General features: G+C 40.1%; 1 protein-coding gene across 2 annotated transcripts in view; it reads right to left on the bottom strand.

Moving 5' to 3' along the window:
• The window catches only part of kcnh1a (potassium voltage-gated channel, subfamily H (eag-related), member 1a), a 39682-nt gene extending 16790 nt beyond the window's left edge, over window positions 1-22892 (bottom strand). The window contains exons 1-9 of one of the 2 annotated variants that reach the window (XM_029450234.1): window positions 22690-22892; window positions 19294-19320; window positions 17202-17325; window positions 12084-12190; window positions 11595-11723; window positions 10461-10579; window positions 9152-9544; window positions 3107-3264; window positions 951-1222 (exon numbers count right to left, since the gene is read on the bottom strand). In XM_029450234.1, coding sequence (XP_029306094.1) covers window positions 951-1222; window positions 3107-3264; window positions 9152-9544; window positions 10461-10579; window positions 11595-11723; window positions 12084-12190; window positions 17202-17325; window positions 19294-19320; window positions 22690-22762 — 1402 coding nt within the window. In that variant the 5' untranslated portion in view covers window positions 22763-22892. The remainder of the gene's footprint in view (window positions 1-950; window positions 1223-3106; window positions 3265-9151; window positions 9545-10460; window positions 10580-11594; window positions 11724-12083; window positions 12191-17201; window positions 17326-19293; window positions 19321-22689) is intronic. The other variant, XM_029450235.1, reaches the window with a different exon arrangement.
• Window positions 22893-23792: the final 900 nt, after the last annotated feature.

The raw sequence follows: 23792 nt of genomic DNA on the forward strand, positions 1-23792 counted from the left end.
TTTTGTTCAAATGTATGTTTCATTGTACACAATTACAGTATAGTTTAAAAATGAAGTGGCCAGTAAGTCACATCATTTGTTCAAAAATGCTCCATTAAACTCCAGCCTCTGAGGAAAAGCTGTCTTAGTCAGAGGTTCCACTGCTTTCCTGAGGCATTTCAGAAAGAAACGTGTGTGAGTGATGCTTCACGCTCCAGAAAATCTCAATAATTCAGCACATTATCCCACAGAAGACTGAAGTAATGAGTCTAATGTAGGCAAGAATAAAAGAGCTTTCTTAATTTTACATTGTATTAATGTCACATATATTCAATCTGTGTCAATCAATCTTCTATCTTGCTTCAGTTGTCATAAGTGTGTTACTAGTTACTCAGTGTTTTCACATCAGTGATGCAGTCGCCTGTTTCAAACATGCCGACATCTTGGATTCTTTCAGTGATTTAAATAAGTCTGATGTTGTGTTCACTGACAACTGAGACAATCAGTGACACAGCAAAATTCACCCGTGCCCGTTTGCAAAATATCTGATTCTGACACATTCACCTCCTTAAATAGTCATTACCATAGAAAGTATTCAACGCACATATCACCATTGCAGGTGAAAATGGTAATAAAAAACTGCCCATAAAAGGCCCATGCTTTGAGTCTGAATAGGAGTTTTCATGTTAAAGTGCTAATACAGTAGGAAAGTAAACACAGGCAAATGAAATAAACACTGCAGCCAATAGATCCGGCACTTAACTATATGCAAACTAGCAGCTTCTTCTGGGTTACAGGAGAGTTTTGCTCATCTAATCATGTGTAAAGTTCTATTTTCTGAACTTCGATGGCTCTCTTCATAATTCATTTATTCATCTACCTCAGTGGATTGTGGCTTTAAAGAGCATATTTAACTTCTCATGTATCATGTATCTGCTACATTGGATGAAAGATAAAACGCCTTCACTCACATCCAATCATCATCATGGCCACCGCAAAGATTTTCTCTCCGTCTGTCGTCGGGGCGATGTTGCCGAAGCCGATGCTAGTCAGGCTGGTCATGGTGAAGTACAACGAAGTGATGTAGACGGAGTCTTTGTTCGGCCCGCCCTCCCACTTCCCTGAGCCGCTGGCGTTGAAGCGGTACGGTGTGCCCAGCGTCTCAGCCAGGATGTAGAGCCAGCTGTCCATGCGCACAAAGTTGGTTTCTTCATCGATAACCTCATAATCACCGATGCTGAACCTGAGGAAACAAATAATCGGTTATGTATTAGAGATGACATTTCACACTTATAGACTATAAGATTGTACTGAGGGAAAAGTTACAGGAGCTATTTTTATTAGATTCCGAGTCTGAGGTTTTGGAGCAGCACTAGCTTAATTCATTATAGATTTATTATACTGTCTGGGCCAATAAACACTGTTTATATTAGTTAGAGCCTCTTGTGGATCCCGGTTTGCAAACAACGAGAACAAACATACATAAAATCTTGTATATTAACACTGTTTGAAATCTGATAGATGGACATAATGTTTGATTCACGAGGGATGGGTCATGTGTTTGTCATGACAAACAGAAATGTGTGAATATGTGTGCAGCTGCTTATTTTGCATAGTTGGAAGTACGTCACAATATGAACATAAACGTCCATCTGTGAAGAAAGAACTGGTGTTCACCGCCATCTATCAATGCAGGACATAAAGTTGTCAAGGCGGCATCTGCGTCTGTGTGTGTCTATGTTTAGACATTCCTATAAACCTAATAAATCAACGCATGATGGAGACTCTATGCCTCCACTACACTGCACTTGCCCCCTGTAGAGTAGATGATCTGATTAGATTTTGGAGGCCTGCACATCATAAATTTACATATCAATGAAGAAAAACTAATTCTCTTGAAACCCTTACAACTCGTTCTTTAATAGTACCAAAACATACAGTTTTGATGCATAAGAACAAGCGTGTTAATTAATGCATTAATCAGTGGCCTCATTATATTAATTGGCTCTGCTATTAATGCATCGCACTAATGGAAGCACGTAGCAGTCTATCAGAATGTGTTATGTCATTTATGTACACGTACAGTAACTGTACTTGTAACTGCCATCCGGTCTGCATGTGTTTTGTGGATCTGGAGAAGGCGTATGACCGGGTCCCCCGGGTGATACTGTGGGAGTATGGGGTGAGGGGGTCACTTCTGAGGGCCATCCAATCCCTGTACGCCCAAAGCGAGAGAAGTGTCCGGATACTCGGCAGTAAGTCGGACTCGTTCCCAGTGGATGTTGGCCTCCGCCAGGGCTGCGCTTTATCACCAATCCTGTTCGTGATTTTCATGGACAGGATACCGAGGCGTAGTCGTGGAGGAGAGGGGTTGCAGTTCGGTGGCCTGAGGATCTCATCGCTGCTCTTTGCAGATGATGTGGTCCTGATGGCGTCATCGGTCTGTGACCTTCAGCAGTCACTGGATCGGTTCGAAACCAGTGGATTGCCTACTCCGGGTAGGGAATGAGTCCTTACCCCAAGTGAAGGAGTTCAAGTACCTCGGGGCCTCGCGAGATGAGGGGACGATGGAGCGAGAGATCTGGAGAATCGGAGCAGCGGGGGGCGGTACTGCAGTCGCTTTACCGCACCGTTGTGACGAAAAGAGAGCTGAGCCAGAAGGCAAAGCTCTCAATCTACCGGTCGATCTTCGTTCCTACCCTCACCTATGGTCATGAAGGCTGGGTCATGACCGAAAGAACGAGATCCCGGGTACAAGCGGCCGAAATGTGTTTTCTCAGATGGGTGGCGTCTCCCTTAGAGATAGGGATCCATGAGCTCAGCCATCCGTGAGAGACTCTGAGTAGAGCCGCTGCTCCTTTACGTTGAAAGGAAGCCAGTTGAGGTGGTTCATCTAGTAAGGAGCCACCTGGGCGCCTCCCTAGGGAGGTGTTCCAGGCACGTCCAGCTGGGAGGAGACCCCGGGGAAGACCCAGGACTTCTGGTACTTAAGTATATTTGTAATTAATAATGTAATAAGTCAAATTTAGCACTGTAGACTTACTTAAGTAAAAGATCTGAGAACTTCTTCCAACACTGGTGAAAAGTAATAATACATAATACGAAAGACTAAATGTCATGAACATACCAAATGCAGGCCAGCCAGTGAGCGGCCAGTCCAAAAACACACACCAGCAGCACCAGGACAGCCGCCCCGTACTCAATGTAGTGATCCAGCTTACGGGCGACACGACCCAGACGGAGAAGTCGGACCACCTTAAGCGAGCTGAACAGACTGCTGATCCCCTAAAACAGAAGGAAGAAGCATACATGCATAATTAATACATTCAATTAAATGAAGTTAAAATACTTTGCTTATAGCAACTTATAGCAAATGTGATAAGAACAGCAAACACAGAATATACAAACAAGAGACGAGATGAGGAAAAACACAATATTCAAAGGTTGATTTTGAAAACATTCCTCTGCAATGTGATGACATTTTACAACTTCTGGTGGTTACATAACCAGCAGATAACATTCGACTCAGCTTGACTGCATATATTGAAACACCCACTCAAACAGACAATTGCAGCCCCATCAGTTTTCTGCTGGTATTCTTTGTGCTTGTGCGCGTGTGTGTGCGTGTGTGTGTGCGTGTGGTGTGTGTGTGTGTGTTGGAAGGGTATTGATTTGTGCTAATGTGCTGTGGTCTGCAATGCGAGTACAACTGCAGTGCTTGCTGTCACTTGATCTGATCTCGCTGCCTGCCAGACACCTCAGCTTCTCCAAAATCACTTTACAGACCTCGGCTTTAACACAATTCAATTACCAGTGCAATCGTGTTTTTGAGTTTTGCTGCAAACACAAGTTGGGAGGAAAGTTCATCACTGAATAGATATAGCCGGAAATATATTCTACTAAAGGAATAGTTGGGCATTTATAGTAGATATATGCTCATTTGTTTATTAATGTCTGTACTCGAAATGTGAAGCAAGAGCCAGCAGGCGGTTTAAAGATACACCCTCCAGCTTCAGTTAACACAACACATTTCATTGGTTTAATTTGGACACAAAGAGCTTAAAACAAACATCAGTTTGTGGTCTTGTGGGGAGTGACGTGCGATCTGTTCTCCCCTGCTAACAGTCTTAATGCTAAGATTACAGGCTGTAATCAAACCGAGGACATTGCCTCCAGATGCTCCCACTCATGTGTTGTCTTCCTCAGAGTGAGGATAGAAGAGTGATAGCGCTCTTATACCTGTGCGTTAGAGCTAGCAAGCTATTAGCTCAGGTTAGCATAAGGAGGAGGAAAACTAGCTCTGTCCAAAGATCCAAAATACACCAACAACACCTCTAAAGCTCACATATTTATCTTTTTTGTTTGAATGTGTGTTTCAACAAGGAGTTACATACTAGCTGATTCATCCCACTAACAGTCTTGTGCTAAATGAGGCTGACCAGACGGGAATCTCACTACGAGCCCTCCTGCTAAAACTGAAATAAAAGAGAGTTCATTAAAAGGTTAGATAAGAGGATCAACATCACACTCGTCTCTGAGCTTGAGCCAGAGCAACGTCAGCTTAGTTTAGCATATTGACTGGAGGCAGGGGCAAACAGCTAGCCTGGTTCTTACCACTACACCCACTAATACCTCCAAATCTCACCAATTAACACAGTGGATTTTGTTTGTTTCATTTCTACCCGAACAAATGTAAAAATAACAATTGGAGATGTTTCTGGGGAGTTAGGCACGTGTTGGAGTCCCCTTGCTTACACTCTTTATTGCTGAACTAATCCACTCATGGCTCGCACAGACATCACAATGGCTTCGATTGTTTCCTCTCACTTGCAGCAAGAAAGTAAAAAGGGGAATTTCCCAAAATGTCGAAGCACTCCTTTAAGGAATAGTCATCATCGTGTATGAAAAGTCATTTAATGATGTTATCATATAAAACAAAGTGTGCAAAGGAAGGCAGTAAACTCCCACAAACATGTCCCTCTATTTGTAGTTGCTTTATTCTCCTATTAGATAATATTTAATTGGTTATAAAGTCCATTTACTGTTAAGATTTTTTGCGGGGTTTTCAGGACGTTTGGTGCATCTCGGCCTGAAAGATAAGAATGAATCCTAAAGTTGTCAGAAAAATGACAACTAAGCAAACTCCATCTGCTGAGGAAGATCTCGTGGTGCGATCGAAAGCTCCAGCAGCTACTAAATGGACCTTGTGGTGAGATTGATTTACTTTCTTTGTTTCTAAAGGTCAAAACTGAACTTTTAATCACAAAGTCCAGTCTAATTAATTAGCAAGTTACTGTGGAAGTAGGTTTCAAATACTTCTAACGTTGGAAAGGATTTATCCATGTTTTACAAAAATAACTTTGATAATAATAGAGTTTAAAATCGTGCAGTTTTTTAAACTTTGTGTCGTGTTGCATAAGCTTACGTGTTCTACAATGTCCAATAATAAAACATCATAATGACAAGTCACATTTCAGCTTCCGACTTGTCCTAGTTAGCCAAAAACAAAAAGCTTCAAAAAGAGGTAGTTATTATAATGCACAGCACAATATGTTTAAAACTATTAAAGCATGTCTTCAATGCCTGGAGGACCGAATCAGCTCTCATGCAACTTTAATGACGCTGTTGTTTATTTTTTTTAAATTGTACTAGAACATAATCTGATAGATGTTATCTGCTGGCAGTGAAAAGCTTTAGCAGGAAGAACAAAAAACAAGCAGAAATCTTAACTTGCTTTCTGTGACACTTATTTCATGCACTGATGCCTCTGCTGTCGTACTCTCATCGCGCACCACAGATGAAATGAAAGAGTAAATGTAACAGGAGATGTGCAGCTGCTGCAGCCTGATGGAGCGTCTATGTAACGTGTTCATTAAGTGTGCATGTGTGTCTACAAGTAAAACACAAAACTGTTCATAATCATATTCTAATCAAACTGAAGCCTACTTGAGTGACAGCTCGGTGGTTCCAATTCTTCCCATCGCGTCCCATGCATGAATACAGGCAGAAGAGGAAGAGGGGGGGGAGGCCATGCAAACAGAACAGATGAAAAAGAAGAAAAACAAAAACGAAGCACAAGTAAGAGAGAAGACACTTGATCAGTGGTAAGCGATGAATAAACACATGACAAAATCAATATTCAATAAAGAAAATAAAACCATAACTGTGTTTGTAAAGAGCGTGCAGTGTGACCAGCGTGTGCAGTGTGACCAGCGCGTGCAGTGTGACCAGCGCGTGCAGTGTGACCAGCGCGTGCAGTGTGACCAGCGCGTGCACTGAGAGCTGGAGGAACCGCTTCAGCCTTTAGCTGCGACATGAAGTGCTTTCATTTGTTGTTGTTTTGGGTTATCAGTCATTAGAAATGACACAATAACTACAAGGTTCAGTCAGTCTCAAGGTGACGAGAACAACTTTGACACCCGCTCCTCGTTAATGATCTCCCCCCTCCCTATTTGGAAACGTGTTGGGGAAAACAGCCATCAAAGTTATTCATGTCAGTCGTTAAGGTCTGTAGCCGCAGCAAGATGTTTCAGCTCCCGGTTTAATAACATGGCCGATTGTTTACCCGCTCTCATTTACCCTTGCCATGGATTGCCTCAAAGCAATTTGGAGTAAATTGGAGTCACTGAGTTGTTGCAGACACACACTGGAAGATTATCCTGCAAGTGGATGGTCATCTTTCATTCTGGCTTGCCGCTAATGTGTCCATAACGTTATAATAGGCTAAATGTACACTTGAACCTCACAGTAAATATAAAAGCAAAAATAAGAAGCTGTAGAGAAGCAACCAACTATCAGTACGCCCTCGACCAACTCTCCGATTAATGGGTCCGAGCCTCAGACCTATCAAGTGCGACCTTAATAGGTCCCTAAGATTTAGCCATGTGTCTACTGCATGTAGACGCACACGTACGTCTATCCTGCCTGCGCCGATTCCCCTGCTGATTGAAAAGCCCTGAAATCAGATAATAATATCGGCGGCGCCTGTCAACGGCAGCTCCCCCCCTATGATCTGTGCACTTGGTAATGAGTTTATCTTAGCGACCTGAATTAGGCCCCAAGGATATGTTCTCTTTATTGGCTCGAGAAAAGCTTTCCGGATACCTTTTAAGATATGAAATGCTCCAAGCCTTGTAAAACCTTCATAAGGATATTAAATCTCAAATGTCCACAAGTTATTCTTCAAATCTAAAAGATTCATTTCTATTGAAGAATTAAGCAAAGGGCAGGGCGTACAGCTTCGATTGATCATACCAGACAAAATGTTCTTAAGTAAGTATTATATATATCAGCTGTAGCTGGTTTATACTACTTATGAGGAGAGAGAGAGGTCGGAGAACAAGGTGACACTGGGAAATCACTTGTTTCAGTGCAAAACCTAAAGAAAATTCAATGTACAATTATATAAAACTGATAAAGGAATAAAGTACATCACTACTGGCTGTGACAAATCGTTACTTACAGTTTACTCCTCGTTTACTATCAAGGGATCTCCATCTAGAAGATCATATAGTGTCAACCGGTGGCGGTAACACGACAACAGATGAAGTAACGCACCAGCAAAGGCAGGAAAAGACGAAGACCAGCAGGTGAACATGGACGTAAACAAAGCAGCTTTCAAACAGTTAAGAAAAGTCAGCTTTGCAAATGTTTTATGGAGGAAAGAACGCAACGCTTTTGTTCGACCTCAATGATTCGAAACCAAAACACATCGTTATTCAAATGAATTCTTAAAAGATCAAATAACACCAGCCTTATGTTTTAAATCTCTAAAGCTTGTTGTTTTTCTCTCCTGCTGACGGCTTCTGGTCCGGCCAGTACAACTTGTCAGCGTTTAGGATGCTGAAGCGCTGAAAGACTAGAAAGTGGGACAAAACGCTGGACCTGCAAATACAACTCAGTGCCCGCGGCCCCCCAACAAGCCTCTTTTCTTTTTTTAAAGCGTCACAACAGCATTTCATTTTACATTGTAATGTGTGTGCTACCCGATACCCCCCTGAGAGCCGACGTACACTGTTCGATGTGTGATGCACCACGTCGTTTAATGCTTTCACAGCATTTTACCCAGACGCAACAATACACACACACACACGTGAGACATTAAAGCACACACACACACAGGGACACACAGGCACACACAGGCACACACAATGATGCATTATTAGAATGAAAACCGGCAAGTGCAGGACCCTGAGGCTCCATTTATTCAATTCAGTGTGTGAACATTTTGACCTGATTCAGAAGCTGTATGTTGCATCGTACAAGAGATCTTCACTCAGACGCAGCGAGAGACAGAACGTATTACTTCTGTTAATAGATTTTATCAGCAAACTATACTACAAATACAAAATTTGAACATGTAAGCATTCTGTAAAGCTATTTTCCTCCCTCAATGACACAACTCCAGGTAAGCAATGTTACGTCACAAGTGAACAATAAAGGAAGTAGTAGAAGTAGATGGTGAAACTGTTAAAAACCACTCGCTCACACAACATGCCTCAGTTTTAATCACAGCACATGATTCAGTCCTTGTCAGCTGTTGTTAGGTGTTAATGGTTTTGGGGCATCAGCAGAGCGCTGAAGAGTGCCTCAGTTTAATAATGTAACGCTCCTTCCCCAATTAAAATGTCCCAATTATCTCAAATCCTGTGATAGCTCTCAAGCAAACACTCCTCATTACAGTTAAACATTTATGAATTCACAAACAAGCATATTATTATGTTGCTCATTTCCACCTCATTTTTTCACTGTCACTATACAAAACAACAGCCAGTGAACAGGATCTGATCGTCTGGTCGTGAGCCTGCATGGAAACATAATAACCCGTCGCTCCAGGTACAACTTGTCCAATGTGTTAGAATAAAGACGAATCTCTTTTTAACTGTCATTTTAAAAAAGCAGCCGCTGTTTGCTATCGATCTTTTCGAGGTGACGTCTTCAATCTGCTTGTTTTGTCTGACCAGCAGTCCAAAACCCAGAAATATGAAATATACATGCATGAAAGATTCTCTCATATTTTGCTAAAGAAATGTCTTAAACAACTAATTAATTATCAAAATAGTTGCTGATCTAGCTGGAACTCGCAGCGGTGGAGCATTAATGCTTCAAATTATCATGATAATCTGTTAATCGACTAATTTCTTGAGCACAAACTCAGAACCGCCGCACTCACCTCATCTACATTCTCGAAGGCGTTGATGACGTCGTACGGCAGGCAGGACAGCAGGTCGATAACAAACCAGGTCTTCAGGTAGTTCATCCGGATCAGCTTGGGGTCTGAGATGACCTCGCCGGCGGGTCCGACGAACGTGGTGTGGAAGTTTAGAACGATGTCCACGAGGAAGATGACGTCCACGATGCTGTCCACCACCAGCCACGTCACGTTGTTCTGCTTCGTCTTGAAGGAGACGTTGTAGGGCACCATGATGGCTGTGTAGAAGGTGAGGATGAGGATGACCCAGTCCCACGTGGTCTTGAAGAGGCAGTAGTGCAGGATGATGTGGGGAGGGGTCTTGGGGGTCTCCTGTTTGTACTGAGGTAGGATATCTGAGCCAAGCTGCAGTACCTGCCGGCAGACAGTGAGTCAGGAAAACTCAAACACAGACAGATGATATAAATATACACAGCAGGAGGCCACACTGGACACTGATGAGCTGCCCTTGAGCACTGTTTAGTAGCTGCCCACTTCTCCTAACACTAAGATTGGTTAAATGCAGAGGCTTGAATTGTGTTTGTGCTGTACTAAACATACAGTTCATTTGATTTTCTCTCTCAATATAAGGGAACTAGATGACGTGTGGTGCTCAAATCATCCCAAAGAATACATTTGAAGAACTCAACAGCAACATGTCTTTCCAAAAATCACAATCAGGTTACTCCACAGACCGTGTTGAGAGCAGTGGAACTATTTTCTTTCTACCATATCACTGCACAGAAGAGAGGCTCTCCTGAGCTCCCCTGAGCTAGCTTACGATACAGCTCAGCCGAGACACCATTAATGTTTACATGTTGCGCTGTCATGAGCGCGAGCATCTCATCCCTGAGTAGATGTACGCTTCCCTCTGTGCTGCAGAAAAAACAAAGTTCCTACATGAAACCGCTCACAACAAAGTCTGCGGATTATCTTGAATAACCGGCTTATGATTTTACGGAAAGAGACATTGCTGCTGAGTTTTTCAAACGTATCTTTGAGCACCAGAAGCAAAGTGCCAGCTCGTGCCTTTATATTGGAGAGACACTCGCCATCAACTCGCACTAAAACAATCTAGATTCACAAATAGCACTACAGGTAAGAGGAACAATATGTATTTAAATGATGTCATCCTGATTGTGACGACAGCTCACCTGCTCATAAGAAGCGCTGAGTAAGTCTTAGAAGTTGACCTCGTTTTAAAAACTCTGTTCTCAGTGTCCAAAGTTTCTTCTCAAGTATACAGTACTGAATTAAAGCAGAAATAAAAAATCCCATGTATCCACAGTACCTCAGCTAAGCGGGAGTGCTTGTGGACGTTCTCTCCTTTGTGAACTGTGGGCTGCAGCTGCTGTAAGACTCCTCTGCTGCTCGTTAGAGCTCGAGTCAGTCGGGCAAACTTTCCCCAGCCTGAGGATTATAAAAATATACATGTGCACATTAACATGAGGATTTTAAAAGATGCTTTCTGGTATTGTACATTTCCTGGGGCTACAGCATGTGTTGTGGGAGTTGTGATAAGAATCACAGCTTCTTAAAAGCCTACTTTGTAAATTGTAACGGCTTTATTCATGTTAATTGTAAATGTTTTGTAGAGCAGCAATCTGCCATCAACAAGGACACGTTTACGTTTTATACACCCGTTTCAATTTTACTCCATATCTTTCTGTCCTTTTTTTTTATCTTTAATTCATCTTCCTGGTGAATTCAAGAACTTCTAACTGTTTATTACTGACCCACAAGTAAAAACAAACGTTAGCGAACACTCATTCAGAGATAACGCCTTTTACATTCCATGCATGTAGTTAAGGTTTCTCTCTCTGCGGAGCTTTAAAGCGTCTTTCAGCTTCAGGTTTCTGGTTCACTGCTCTCAGCCTAGCCTAGTTTATGTTGGCTACTGCAGTTTGTTTCCTGCATGTAAGAGGCTAAAGCTTCTTTGCTGATTCAACAGCCTTTACAGCAGAGACTACGTGTTGATACTCAACTATATTCTCAATTTCGTGATAATTCCACATCCTGTTTTTGTCACTCTGGCTTGCACTGATCCATGTTTTCTATTTTGGCTGTCTTCAACAGTTATACAGTCCAATGAATCATGTTTTGTGCTGTGTGCCGATAACCATCATGATCGGGTGCGTAATTCACCGAGTGGGCGTTTGCCAGAGCAGATGCACAACGCACAGGGTCGGATGGTGATCGCTGGCAGACTAATGTTACCTCCTCTCTCACTTTATGAGGATTTTTTTAGACCGCGCATGTCTGCCGCGCAACGTGCAGAACATTTTAAATGATTTTATCGGGCCCTGAGGTTTTGATATAAATGCATTTTTTCCTATTTTAATCACTCTGGAGAAGAATTAACTTTCTCTGGCAGCTTTAAACATTTAAAAAGGCGTGAAGTTGAATTCAATTAGTTGACTTTTACCTTTGGAAGAATCGTCTTCGATGGGCTGCTTAAAGGCTGTGATGTCACTGAACGTGCAAAGAAACAGGACCACTTTCTCTTGTTCATTTCGAATGGGAGCAATTTTCACAAAAAACCAAACCGGCGTCCCTGAAAGTATAAAAAGAAACAACACTCATATATTAGCTGAATCATCTGACAATGACACCGAGTCCACGTACTGCAGAAATCTGGATTGTAAAGTGTAAACTGAAATGATCTAGACTTTTAAAACTGCCCATGTTCTCCTGTAACACCTGCAAGCAGAGGGAGGGTACATCCACCAGTAGAAACCCATCACAATCATGTTTCAAGGGAGGGTTGTCTGGCTCTCAACCAATTAGAACATTTCTACCTCTAGAAATGTTCTGTGCTGCCTTTGAACTTATGTTACAGGAGCTTGGAATACATTAGCATGACAAGAGAGTGGAAAAACTTCCTCTTTTCCTCACATATGGTGTCGCTACTTACTGTTCTTCTTGTACATTAGTATTTCAAACGAGTTCATCTCATAATTCTCGAATGTTAGCCGCACTTTTTCCGTCGTGTCCTTGTCTGTAAGCTCCCCGTACATGAAGCTGGAAGACACAAAAGGGAAATAACAATTTGAATATTTAATGGGCAGCGGCACATTGGACAAGCGTGCTCGTTCTTTCACTCGAGTGTGCTGAGGAAGGCGAGTGAATAACGTGATGTGTTGGTCGACGTGTATTCCCTGGTTGCATTGTGGTGCTTTGCTCTGTTCCAAGATTTCTTTGATGGAACCTTTTTATATCGAATCCAAAAAAATGATACGCCATTTATCAAGAGTTATACCTAAACTGTGCAGACCAGTTACTGAGTGATTACACTGCAGACTTAGGCTGTGTTAAATATAGAGTAGAGGTAGATTAAAACTCATTGAAATGTATCCTGAAAGCATAAAAAAAGAGCTAAATTCAGCCCCATGTCTAATTGGCCGAATGCAAAGTACCTCTAAAAAAACAAATGAAACCTGAAGATGGGTCAAGCAACCGTGAGCACATTTAACCACGCTGCAGAGACATTCATCTCACTTTGCTTGTTACTGCCACCCTCAGTAGCAGCCTGTTCCAGCATGATCTAAAAATAACTCTGAGTTTGTTATGAAATAAAAAAGGAAGGCTAAATTTAATGAGACTACATCCTGACGCTGCAGAGACTTTTTCAGAGCAGTGCTTGATGTAATATCACTGATGAATGTCCTCCCTCTGTTCCTCCCTCTCTCTGAGCTGGGAGGAAAGTGACTCGCTTCAAAGAAAGAAAGAAAAAACGATTCCTCAAATGACTTTCTTGTCATGTGTGAAAAGTCCCCGCAGGTTTGTCACTGTATGTTTACAGCATCCAGTATAGAACGGGTAAAAAATAGCATGTACATAATGGAGGAGACACAGAACACAGTAAGAGCAGCTGAGATGGAAATAACATCTTTGATCCACACACGTGTGCAGCACAAGATATTAGACACTCTGGGGAGATGAGCGTACATTTTCTGTTTGAGTCATCCTCAAAAACATCCACACTGAATGTTTCATGGCCTCGTCAAGAAGCGGAAGGAGATGTTTTTAGACAGAAAAAGACCAAATGTTATTTTGCGTCCATAAAAATGCAAATGCATCGCTGCCTGATCGCCGTCTTATTTTGCTAAATTGGAAAACAAAGAGCCTCCGATATCCAGAGGATCCCGTAAGAGATGCTCCGGTTATTGTCATCATGTACTGCACGTCAAACTTAACTGTTGTTGTGAACTTCTATTAATATCATAAGTGTTTTATTATTTATTTATGTTTGTTTATGTTGTTTTCAGTTTAAAGATATTTTTCAAACAATAGAGGTATATTATAAATAATAATAAAATATGTAGGGATACCTAACCAACATATAAGTATTCTTAAGTATTATTTTACTTTAGTAAAAGTAACAACCCGTGTAGAAATAAAATTACAATTACAAAATGTAATAAAGTATTAGCATCAAAGTGTACTTATAAAATGTGAAATGATTAATTCTGCACAAACAAATTTCAGAATATATTATTGTATTATAATTATTGATGCAATAATGTGTACATCACTTTAATGTTGGAGCTTTTTTATTGTATTATATATATACTGCTGTGAATTCCACCAAAAACTAATCTTATATATATATATATATATATATATATAAAAAAATTATTGATAAATTCTTTGTTGATTATATATTTTGTATTATTAACCTGAATCTTAGTAGCAGGTAGTAAAGTAAACGACAAATAAACGTACAGTGCCTATAGAAAGTCATCACACAATAGTTACTTTATTTACCGTACAGCCTGAAATCAAAACCCAGCTTTATTTACAAATGTAGCGTTACAACATCAAAGTAATGAAACGACAGTTCTGAACATTAATAAAACATGAAACACTAGAATAGCAGGGTTGGAAAAGTCCTCAGTCTCCTGATTTAATACTTCGTAGAGCCACTTTTTGCTGCAATTACAGCCATCAATCTATCTCGCACTCGCTCTGCTCACCTAGACTGGAGAATATTTCCACATTATTAGTTTCAGAATTGTTCAAGTTCAGTTAAATCCCGTGGTGAGTGGCGATGGACCGCTCTCTTCAAGCCCATCCACAGATGATCTATCAGATTTAAGTCAGGGCTCTGACTTGGACACTCGAGGACATTCACCTTCCTGTCCTTAAGACACTGCGTTGTTCTTTTGGCGGTTTGTTTAGGATCGTTGTCGTGTTGGAAGGTGAATGACCTGCTGGACAGCTGAAGGACGCAGGTTTTCCTCAAGAATGTGGGTGAACATTTTCCCTTCAGTCCTGACCAAGTGCCCAGAGAAACACCCCCACAACATGATGTGTCCACCACCATGCTTCACAGTAGGTATGGTGTGTTTTGGGTGGTGTGCTGTGCTCGGTTCTCTGATCAATGTCCTCGTAGTTCGGTCATCCAGGTTGGACGGACGGCCTGATCTAGGCAAGGTGTTGGCGGTGCCAAACGCTTTCCTCTTCTTAACGATGCTCTGAACAGAACTCAGAGGGAGCGCTAAAGCCTGCAAATTATTTGTGTAGCCTTCACCTAACTTGTGCCTTCCTACAACTTTATCCCAGAGGCCTTTTGAAAGCACTTTTCCAACCAGGGTGAATTCTTTGCAGAACCATGCACTACTAATACGAATCCTCAAGAAACAGCTGGTTTGATTCTGAAGTAATCCAAATCACTTGAATGGATGTCCGGTTGGGGGCAATTAGCCTGGTGTTTGATCTGGAAGTTGATTGGTTGCACGTGAGCAAGTTTCTAATGGCCAAAACCAAAAGTTATTTTAAAATTGAGAAGGCCGGTGTGATGTGAGAAGAATAAGCATGACTTTAATAAATCATAATTACTCATTTATACTATCGAAATACCTTTTCGTCTAACTTTTACAATGAATTTGCTGTCCAATAACTGTTTCCATTTCACTGTTGCTTCCAGTAAACACCACGAAGGCTTGTTCGCTCGATGCATCGTTAATCGTCATTAACTGAAATGTATAGTATTATATATAAACATAGAATTATGTAGAAGTGTTTTCCTTTGGACCTCGAGTACAGTAAGAAGATTTTAGGTCTGTTCTTCAAACACAAGACTGCTCCATACAGCAAACTAAAAATAAACCTAGAATTAATCTTCACACACTTTGTTCAATATTTGAATTGGCAAGTGTTCTGAAGCTTATGCTTTGGGACCTGAGGGTCTAAATCAGTAATAGCCGCAGTGCTGGCTGTGACAAACGCCATCTCCCACAACAGAAGAAATCTCCCACGGATCCTGGCAGCACCAACTGTTTCCATGTGATCCTATTAATATAGAGCTTACTGGCATGCTTATTAGTGCCACAATAAACACAACGCCAGATATGAGTCACTCGAATAGGTATACTACTCATTTTAAGAGTTCATTTTATTCCTTTATGTGAAGAGTTTTGGAGAGAGCACCCCGGGGACACAGTCAGCAATGTGGAAGTTGTTACAACCCGATTACGTCACAGAGTTGTGTCTCAGTTATCTTTGCAAGAAATACAAATAGAAATTCTTGAATTAATTGAATATGATTTTAATTCTAAAGCGTGAGTGGTATTCTCATTCACTTGCTGCTCCTCATACGGTCACTATCGACTGGAGCAACCCTGTGGAGGAACCTCCCCTGCATCCATACTTGTATCGTTGTGGTTCGAGGTTTGAACTGAAGACCTGTGAATCAAAAGCTTGGTGGTTCCTCATAGCTCAGCCTTGTAGCCATGCTAGCTGCATGGCTCTACGGGTGGCAATGTCCATCAGTTGGTTGGTCCAACACTTTGGTCCAGACTGAAATATCTCAATAATTACAGAATGAATTGACGTGACATTTGGTACAAACATTCATGTTCATCAGAGGATGAATCCTGATGGCTTTTGCCCCCGACGCTAGATATTTAACGAACAGAGTGGTGCAGGGATGACGTTCGCATTGCCCTGGTTCCCTCGAAGGAAAGCCAATGGGATTACCACCACAAAGCTAAAGGCGGTCTAGTGTAGTGTGTACTACCATCATCAAAATGCTAATTATCAAATAGTACCATGTAAACACACTAAGAAGAAGAACGTGGTTAACATTATACCTTGTAAACATCAGCATGTGCAGCAACATTGTGAGCATGCTAACATTAGCATTTAGCTACAGCCTCACAGAGCTGCTAGACTGAGTGTAGACTCGTCCAGTGACAACATCGCTGCAGCCGTTGCCCTCATTTGTAAGCAAATCTCACCATTTGATTTGAAAAATAGTTCAAATCTGTTTTGCTCCACTGCTGATGTGTTAGCTATTCTTTCATCCTGCTAATTATTACAGAATTATGCAAAAGTATATGTACATGTGCAGCATTGTTTCCCTTTCTCTTAAAATAAGACAAAATGTTCCATAGAGAGTTTGAAACCACAAACACGAGACATGAGAACGACTGTGTACACCTGCACCTGGTAACATTATCCTCCTCACATAAGTCTCTACCTATTACCTCAAAATAGGGATACTCAGCCTGGTGGAAGGTGTAAATACAAATAAACACAGAATTAAAAATGGCTTCTCCGGTGAGAGTCAAACCCTCCATCATAGTACTGCAACAGTCCATATCTATATATACATATGATGCAGTGGTCTAAGTGAGAGCTCCACACATCGTTTTACTGCAGGCTATTATGACATTTAGAAAAAGAACGTGTGGAAACAGTCACCCTCTCTCTGACTGTAGAATAACTGCACATACAGCATGATTATTTTAGCTTTGCCAGCCAAGATGAACCTCATTCAGATTACCAAGATAGCTGTAGGCTTTGAATAAAGTCACTGGTTGATCTTGTATTTATTAATACAGCCAAATAATTCAAGATGTGCAAATTCCAAAATAATATTTTTATTACATTATCTTCAAAGTTAATTTTATTTGGTGGAGGTATAAATGATATGATCTCATGAATATATTTATGAAACAAGTATCTTACCTCTTTAGCATTTGTAATCCTAACACATCTAAAGTAAGACACAGGTCCTCTTGCCTACCTGCAGGTGCTGCTTTTCTGCATCACCTCTGCTCTGTGGTACCCCGACAACTTGCAGAAACCATCATTGCTGTAGACGATGGGCCAGTCTACTATCTGAGCATTTCCCAGGACAAAGTTGGTATCTGTTTGAAAGTAAACAGGGGAAGAAAGGCGAATAAACTTGAAGGGTTGCAGTATTTCCTAATAAAAACAACAATATAAAAATACTTCTGGGTTTGGAAAAGGTTTTTTTGAGACAAGGATTTGGTGGAGCTGCAACTGAAAAGAAAATGCAAAGAAGTAAAAGTTATTTAAAGAAATACAGGACACATGTTGGGGAAAAAAGGTATATTTTAAATAATTGTTTTAAGTGTCTAGCCTTGAGCATTATATCATTGTTTGTACAATAATAAAGGGAGAAAACATTTAGGATTAGAGTGCCTAAGACGTTATACAGAGCCAGTGACGATGTTATTCCCTCACAAAACTCATGCTGTATTTTTATTTCAAATGTTTGTTTGTTTTAAATGTTCATTTTGTCGTAATGTTTCCCCTATCTTTACACTTTAAAGATTTTCATTAGTGTCCGTGATGGTCTACGCCCCATTACACACTCCACATGGGGCACTTGTACACAAATGTAGGCCAAACAAATTATCTTTGTTATGTAGTAAACATCCAAACATCTGCTCCCTTTAATTTTTGTTTTTAATCTTTACTTTTCACAACATCTTGTGTAGTTTTGTATTGCTTCTGTAGAGAAGGAGGTAACAGGCGGAGTTTGCTGTTTCAGATGTTTTTAAGTGGTCAAATTAGTTGCTATTGATTATTAGAATAAAGTATTCATTATTGGCAAGTACAGTCTACACATATTAACAGCTGCGGTCATCGATTTTTACAGAGTACATTAATTCTCATATGGAAGATTTTGCATATTCAAAATGTTAATAAACCTTCGTAATCATTGAGTTACAATAATATTTACATTTAGCTTCCGTCCTCATTCTAGAACTCAGCAATTATATAATTAACATTCACTACTGTTAATCAGTGTCATTACTCAAACCCCAAGTCCTTATATGTCATTATACATCATATTAAAGAATATGCTAGCTGGCTTTTAGGACTACGTGCAGTATTTGCCATGAGAGAATATGTCTGAGTTTAAAACAAATGGCTACAATGTCCATGTCATTTTAAAGCAGACATACTTTACGATTATTGAGCTGATATGAGTCTGATCATGAAAAAAGGAAATACATTTTTGCCTTTCATTTTTAAGAAATGAAATACTTTTTAAAAAAACACCATAATTGTACTTAAATCACAATTATGCACAACTTTATTGACAAATTAGACATGATTACTCATTTGCGCTCTGCATGTTGCCATTTTTATCAAATAAATATTAATGTGCAAAACAATGTGAATAAAATTTGTTCGTTTGCAAAAACAAATTTTGTTCCATAACTGGGATTAAAAACTAAGATTGACATTTAAAACATGCTTAAAAGTAAAATAATCTCAAATCCATCCACATAATTTTGGCAAAAAGGATCAAATGTAATGGTTTCAAATGGGTCAGGGGAAGCGATGATTATTGGGGATAAAAATAAAAATAAATCTGTGTGAAAGGTTCAAAGCAAGGCACCCTGCTATGCACACAGACTACAATAATATGACGACACAGGGGTAGAAGAGCAGGAGAAGGAATTAAAAACACCTAGCACAAAGCACATAGAAATGCCATTTTTTATACCACATATGAACACTAAGAATTCTTTGATCATGTCAAAATAAAAACACAAATACAAGCATGAGAACACCGACAGATTATGAAGCACAAGACGTTCCATGCCAACGTGTTATTTTACAATGATCAGATGAACGTTAATCTTGTGAGTCCAAAGCTCCATTATTGTCATTAGCTGTGGATTTGCTGTGTTGCAGCATATTTTAACAATCATTTTTTGTATTATCTCAACATGTCTGATTAGATAAGTGTTTTGTAAATTAACAGCATTTGGTATAGAACATTTAGTGGTACATTACAAAGAGATAGATACTGTAAAGAAAACATAAGCAGCACACCAAACTAAACTTTATAGTACCTGTCTGTCTATGTGACAGTGTCCAAACTGAAATGTTTGAAAAGGAAAGAAGGTTAAAAGATTAAAATATCTGTTGACGTGTCAACCAAAAACAGACACAACACTCCTCAACGTTTCTCGCTAAAAATGTGACAATGCAGCTTATTTATAAATAAACTTATGTAATACAGAAATAGGTGTTTCTATTAAAAGGTAGACTTCTGATAAGTAAAGCTGCATTTATTATTTTTTGGCCACTAAAGGGCAGATAATCTCAGAAACAAGCTGACACACAGCTAGCTTTATTTGTTGTGGCTAACACGTTAGCATACCGTTATTTACTTACACATGCAGCACACTTGGAGCAATTTAGCATACATTTAGAGTCATCTTTCTGGCCATCCAATGAATTCAAGTGCGATATTCACTTCACTTTTAGCTGTATTACCAACTTCTGAGAGAAACATTTGGCTCTTTAGCCGCTAATATATTCAGCTAACGTTAGTCGCTAACTTTGTTTGTCTGCCATTTGGTGCAGGGGCAAAATAATGACTTTAACAGAGCAACAAAACCTCTATAGAGCTATAAAGTTCAAAGTACAAGAAAACATATTCATTTGATTCAATGCAAGTAAAATAAATAAATAATATTGATTAATGCATCTTTTCAGCTTGTCTGAACTGTTTTGGTTTACCTGCTCAGTATCAAACTGCAAACAGACACAGTTAGTGACAAACTGGTGGACATAGTCGAGTGTTTATCAGCTAAAGAGACAGCTATTTCCCTCAGGAGTTGTTAGAGATCAAAACCAGAGCTAAAAGAGAGTGAATATTGGACTTGAGAGGCCACACACACACACACACACACACTTTCAAATGAATGCCAATGTTGCTCCGTAACTGCTGAATAATTAACGACCAACAAGTTCGCCTTATCAACTTAAAAGGAGATGTGTTAATGTTGTGTTCACAACTTTGCACTGACCCCAAAGTTGCCTGAAATAGTCAGTTATTGTAGGTTTAAAATACTTTAAATAATCCTTTCCGAATATGCAGCAATGTAGCAGAAGCACGAAGGCTAATAGTGCACAACTGCATCCATCAACGTTAACGTTATTCATGCTAGCAGCTAAATTAACTTTGCTTTAATTACCCTCCAACCTACATTTTCTTTGCTGCTCCTCCCCTCTCAACATGCAGACACACTTTACAGTATAGCTTCATAGGATAAACAAGACCCACCAAGAATTTGATTTTGAGCATTTCAGGTCCTATAAGTTTCAATAAATGGTCAAAGACCCCCTTTCTTCTCACATTATTGGCTATATTTCACACTAGTTTTTCAAATGTTATCAGCACATTGAGTGGCTACTTATCACCACTCAGTCCAAACCGACTAGTAGGTGCAGCAGGCCCCTTCTAACCCATATCTATGAGGTTGATTACGACCGATGACGCACATCCAATGGGCTGATAACATCCGAAGATGGTGAAATTTCATGTTAGAGTCCTCGTTGCAGGTCACTGTTATTGTCCATGTTTGCTTACTGGAATTATTTACCGACACTCAAATTGCACCTGTGCATGTACTGCTTTGACAGGTTTAAATGTCGCGTAAAAACTTCTGTTTTATTCCTTAAAATTAAAGTTAAATTTAGGTGGTGACCTACTATGAACACAAAAATCCGAAATAGAGACAAAAAAGTAAACACTCTAATCTTGAACAATGAAAGTTATGAAAAACTGAACATCTCATTGTCTGTGAACGCCCACCCACCACTGTGTCTCAGTGGCATCCTGCAGATTATAGCTTTGGCTCTTTTGTTTCTAGCTTGGGAGAGATTTAAGTCCCGCAAATCCATGGACTGCCCAAGGTCATAAGAAAAACATATGCATGTGCTTTTGTTTTTTAAAAGGTCGGATTCTCCTTTTTTAATTTATCATACACCTTAGGGATCCAGATTCACACGCTGTTCATCTAAAGAAAGCGTCGCTCTGGAGAGATGTACAAGTTGTTCTCTTCTGTCATAACACATTTTAATGGAGATATGTGCTACAGGGGCAGACTGACAGTGAGAACCAAGGAGTGAATACAAAGACACCAAGGTTGCTTGGCATACCTCTGTGGAAGACGACCATGATTTTAGCCAAACCCCATTAAAATAATAAGTCATTATAGCTCAAACCAATTAGCTGGTTTGTATCCAATATCGTCTCCAAACGTTGAAACACACACAAAGCTGCTGGTTTTGTTTCATATAGCTGTCCAGTGGCATAACTCTCCAGTCTGTCCTGTCACTTCCTATTGGATCTAATAATACAAACCCAAAAGGTTTACTGACACCCAAAAATACTGCAAGTTTCAGTGTTCAAATGTGGATAATTGTCTTCACATTCTGGACCCCATACTGTGCACTAAATGAATCCCATTTGTTTCAGTAACAAAACAAGTTATAGACGTCTTTTTTTTGACAAATTAACATGTAAAACAATAAAAGGAACTCATCACTGTTGGTATACTTAGCGACTGTGAAGTTTTAACAGAAGTCTGGAATGTGCGCTTCAAAGTGATTTTTAACGAGGTTAGATAAAAGCCATTATTTTACTAATCCTCTCTGCTGGGATGATTTGATTGGTAATAAATGCCATTAATAATAATAATACCATTATGTCAACACTGGACATCAGAAGATGGTGCAAAGTCTTTTAGGGCTTAATGTTTTCAGTGGTGTTTATATGCACAGAATGAAGAAGTGTGTCCTAATTAGGCCCAGATTGAGGTTTGGTTGGCTTTCTGTTCAACACATCTTCAGATGCTGTTGGTCTTTAAAGGCTACGACGTTAGCAACAAAAGCTTAATAGTTTCATTTCAAACCAATCTGTAGCTTTATGGGGAGTCGTGATGAATAATATCAAATGCATTCATGTGTTTTCACACGCTGACATAATAATGCATGTTTTGGGAAAATAATGAGTATATTTAGTACACTTTGTTGTGCATTAAAGCTGCAGAAAGTATCCAGACAAGACATTTCTGCCTTATGTAATCAGGAGAAGGCTATGATGATTGTAACCTGCTGTCTTTCTCGCTCCTGCAGGAACTCCCAAGTGGAAACAAGGAGCTTTGTCGGAACATTAATTCTGTCATTCTGGAGATTATTTCTAGAATGAATGGACATTTTTAACTCTCGTTTACTTAACTCTCGTTAACGCTCAATGAAGAAACGAACTTTTTAATGCACATGAAGCAAAACGCTCTATCACTAATTACCCTTTTTTTTTTTTTTTTAAATGTCGTTAATTAGTTGATTAGCTTGATTGGGCTGACGGATCATTCGTGTGTCTACGCTTCAAAGACATTTAGTTTTAACGTTTTAAATCGTTTCAGCTCCATTTCAATGTAGCATATCGTCCTTACCGTTCGACCGTCTCACAATATTCTCCAAAAAAGTATTCTGTGGGGCCACAAGTCCCCTCCGACCCCCCGCCATCCTGCCTCTTCACTCAGTCGTCTGCTGGTGAATCTTTACTCCTCGATCTGCCGTGTGTCTTCATGGTCTCTCCGGTTCTGGCACGCTGCGTAGATGTCTTGGAGAGAAGCTGTTTGTCTGGTCTGCTCATCAGCTACCTCCTCAGCCCGGTGCGGTGCGTTGGCGCCTCTTTACGCACCTCATCATCCAGGAGACAAAAACAACGCCTGGGCGCAGAGCACAGGGGGGGCCGTGGCTCTGCTCCTCCGCATGGATCACTAATCAGGACCTGGAGCGCCATCTGCTGGATGATGTGTGAACTGACACTGTGTAAGTCCCTGCACTGCACTCAAGCAACATTTTGAGGTACTTCTACTAGAACTTTAAAAGTAATATTGTACTTTTTACTACATAGATATACTAATTACTTTTCAGATAATGAGTCACATATAAGCTTGTATAGTGTTAGTGTTGTGTGTATGGTCTTTATAAATGTAAAATGTCTGAGTAGCTTGAAAAGCACTCTATAAATAAAAAGTATTATTGTTATTATGCAACGCTTTGTTAAGTAATTTAACTTTCGATATTTTAAGTACATTTTGCAAGTCCAAAGGCAAGGTTGTGGCAATGAAGTTTAGTAGTGACATAATATCTTGGTCCTTAGACATCTCAGGTGAAACGTTGCATCACTAACACATTTCATTAGGTAAACGACAGTGTGCAGGAACCAGGCGTGGAATATCTAGCAGATTAAAACTGAACTGTTCATTTCAGTTTGGAGCGAACTGAGAAAAACAAATGGGAAAGCGTCCCGCAGTCGACCCGGGAGGATTGTTAGTTAAGTTTTTCATGGATTAATCATTTACAGTCAGGTTCTTGAAATGAGAGTCCCAAAGGTGCACCAATACTGAGACACGGTGGATTTGTTCCCTCTTTGATTCCTTAAGTAGAATTGGCTCTTTCAAAGACTTCATTTTCCACCAGCTCATTAATCCTGTTCAAATATTTTAAACCCTGCAGTGCCCATACTAAGACGGACCACAAATAAATC

Source organism: Cottoperca gobio, chromosome 15, assembly GCF_900634415.1.
Source record: "Cottoperca gobio chromosome 15, fCotGob3.1, whole genome shotgun sequence".
Taxonomy (NCBI): domain Eukaryota; kingdom Metazoa; phylum Chordata; class Actinopteri; order Perciformes; family Bovichtidae; genus Cottoperca; species Cottoperca gobio.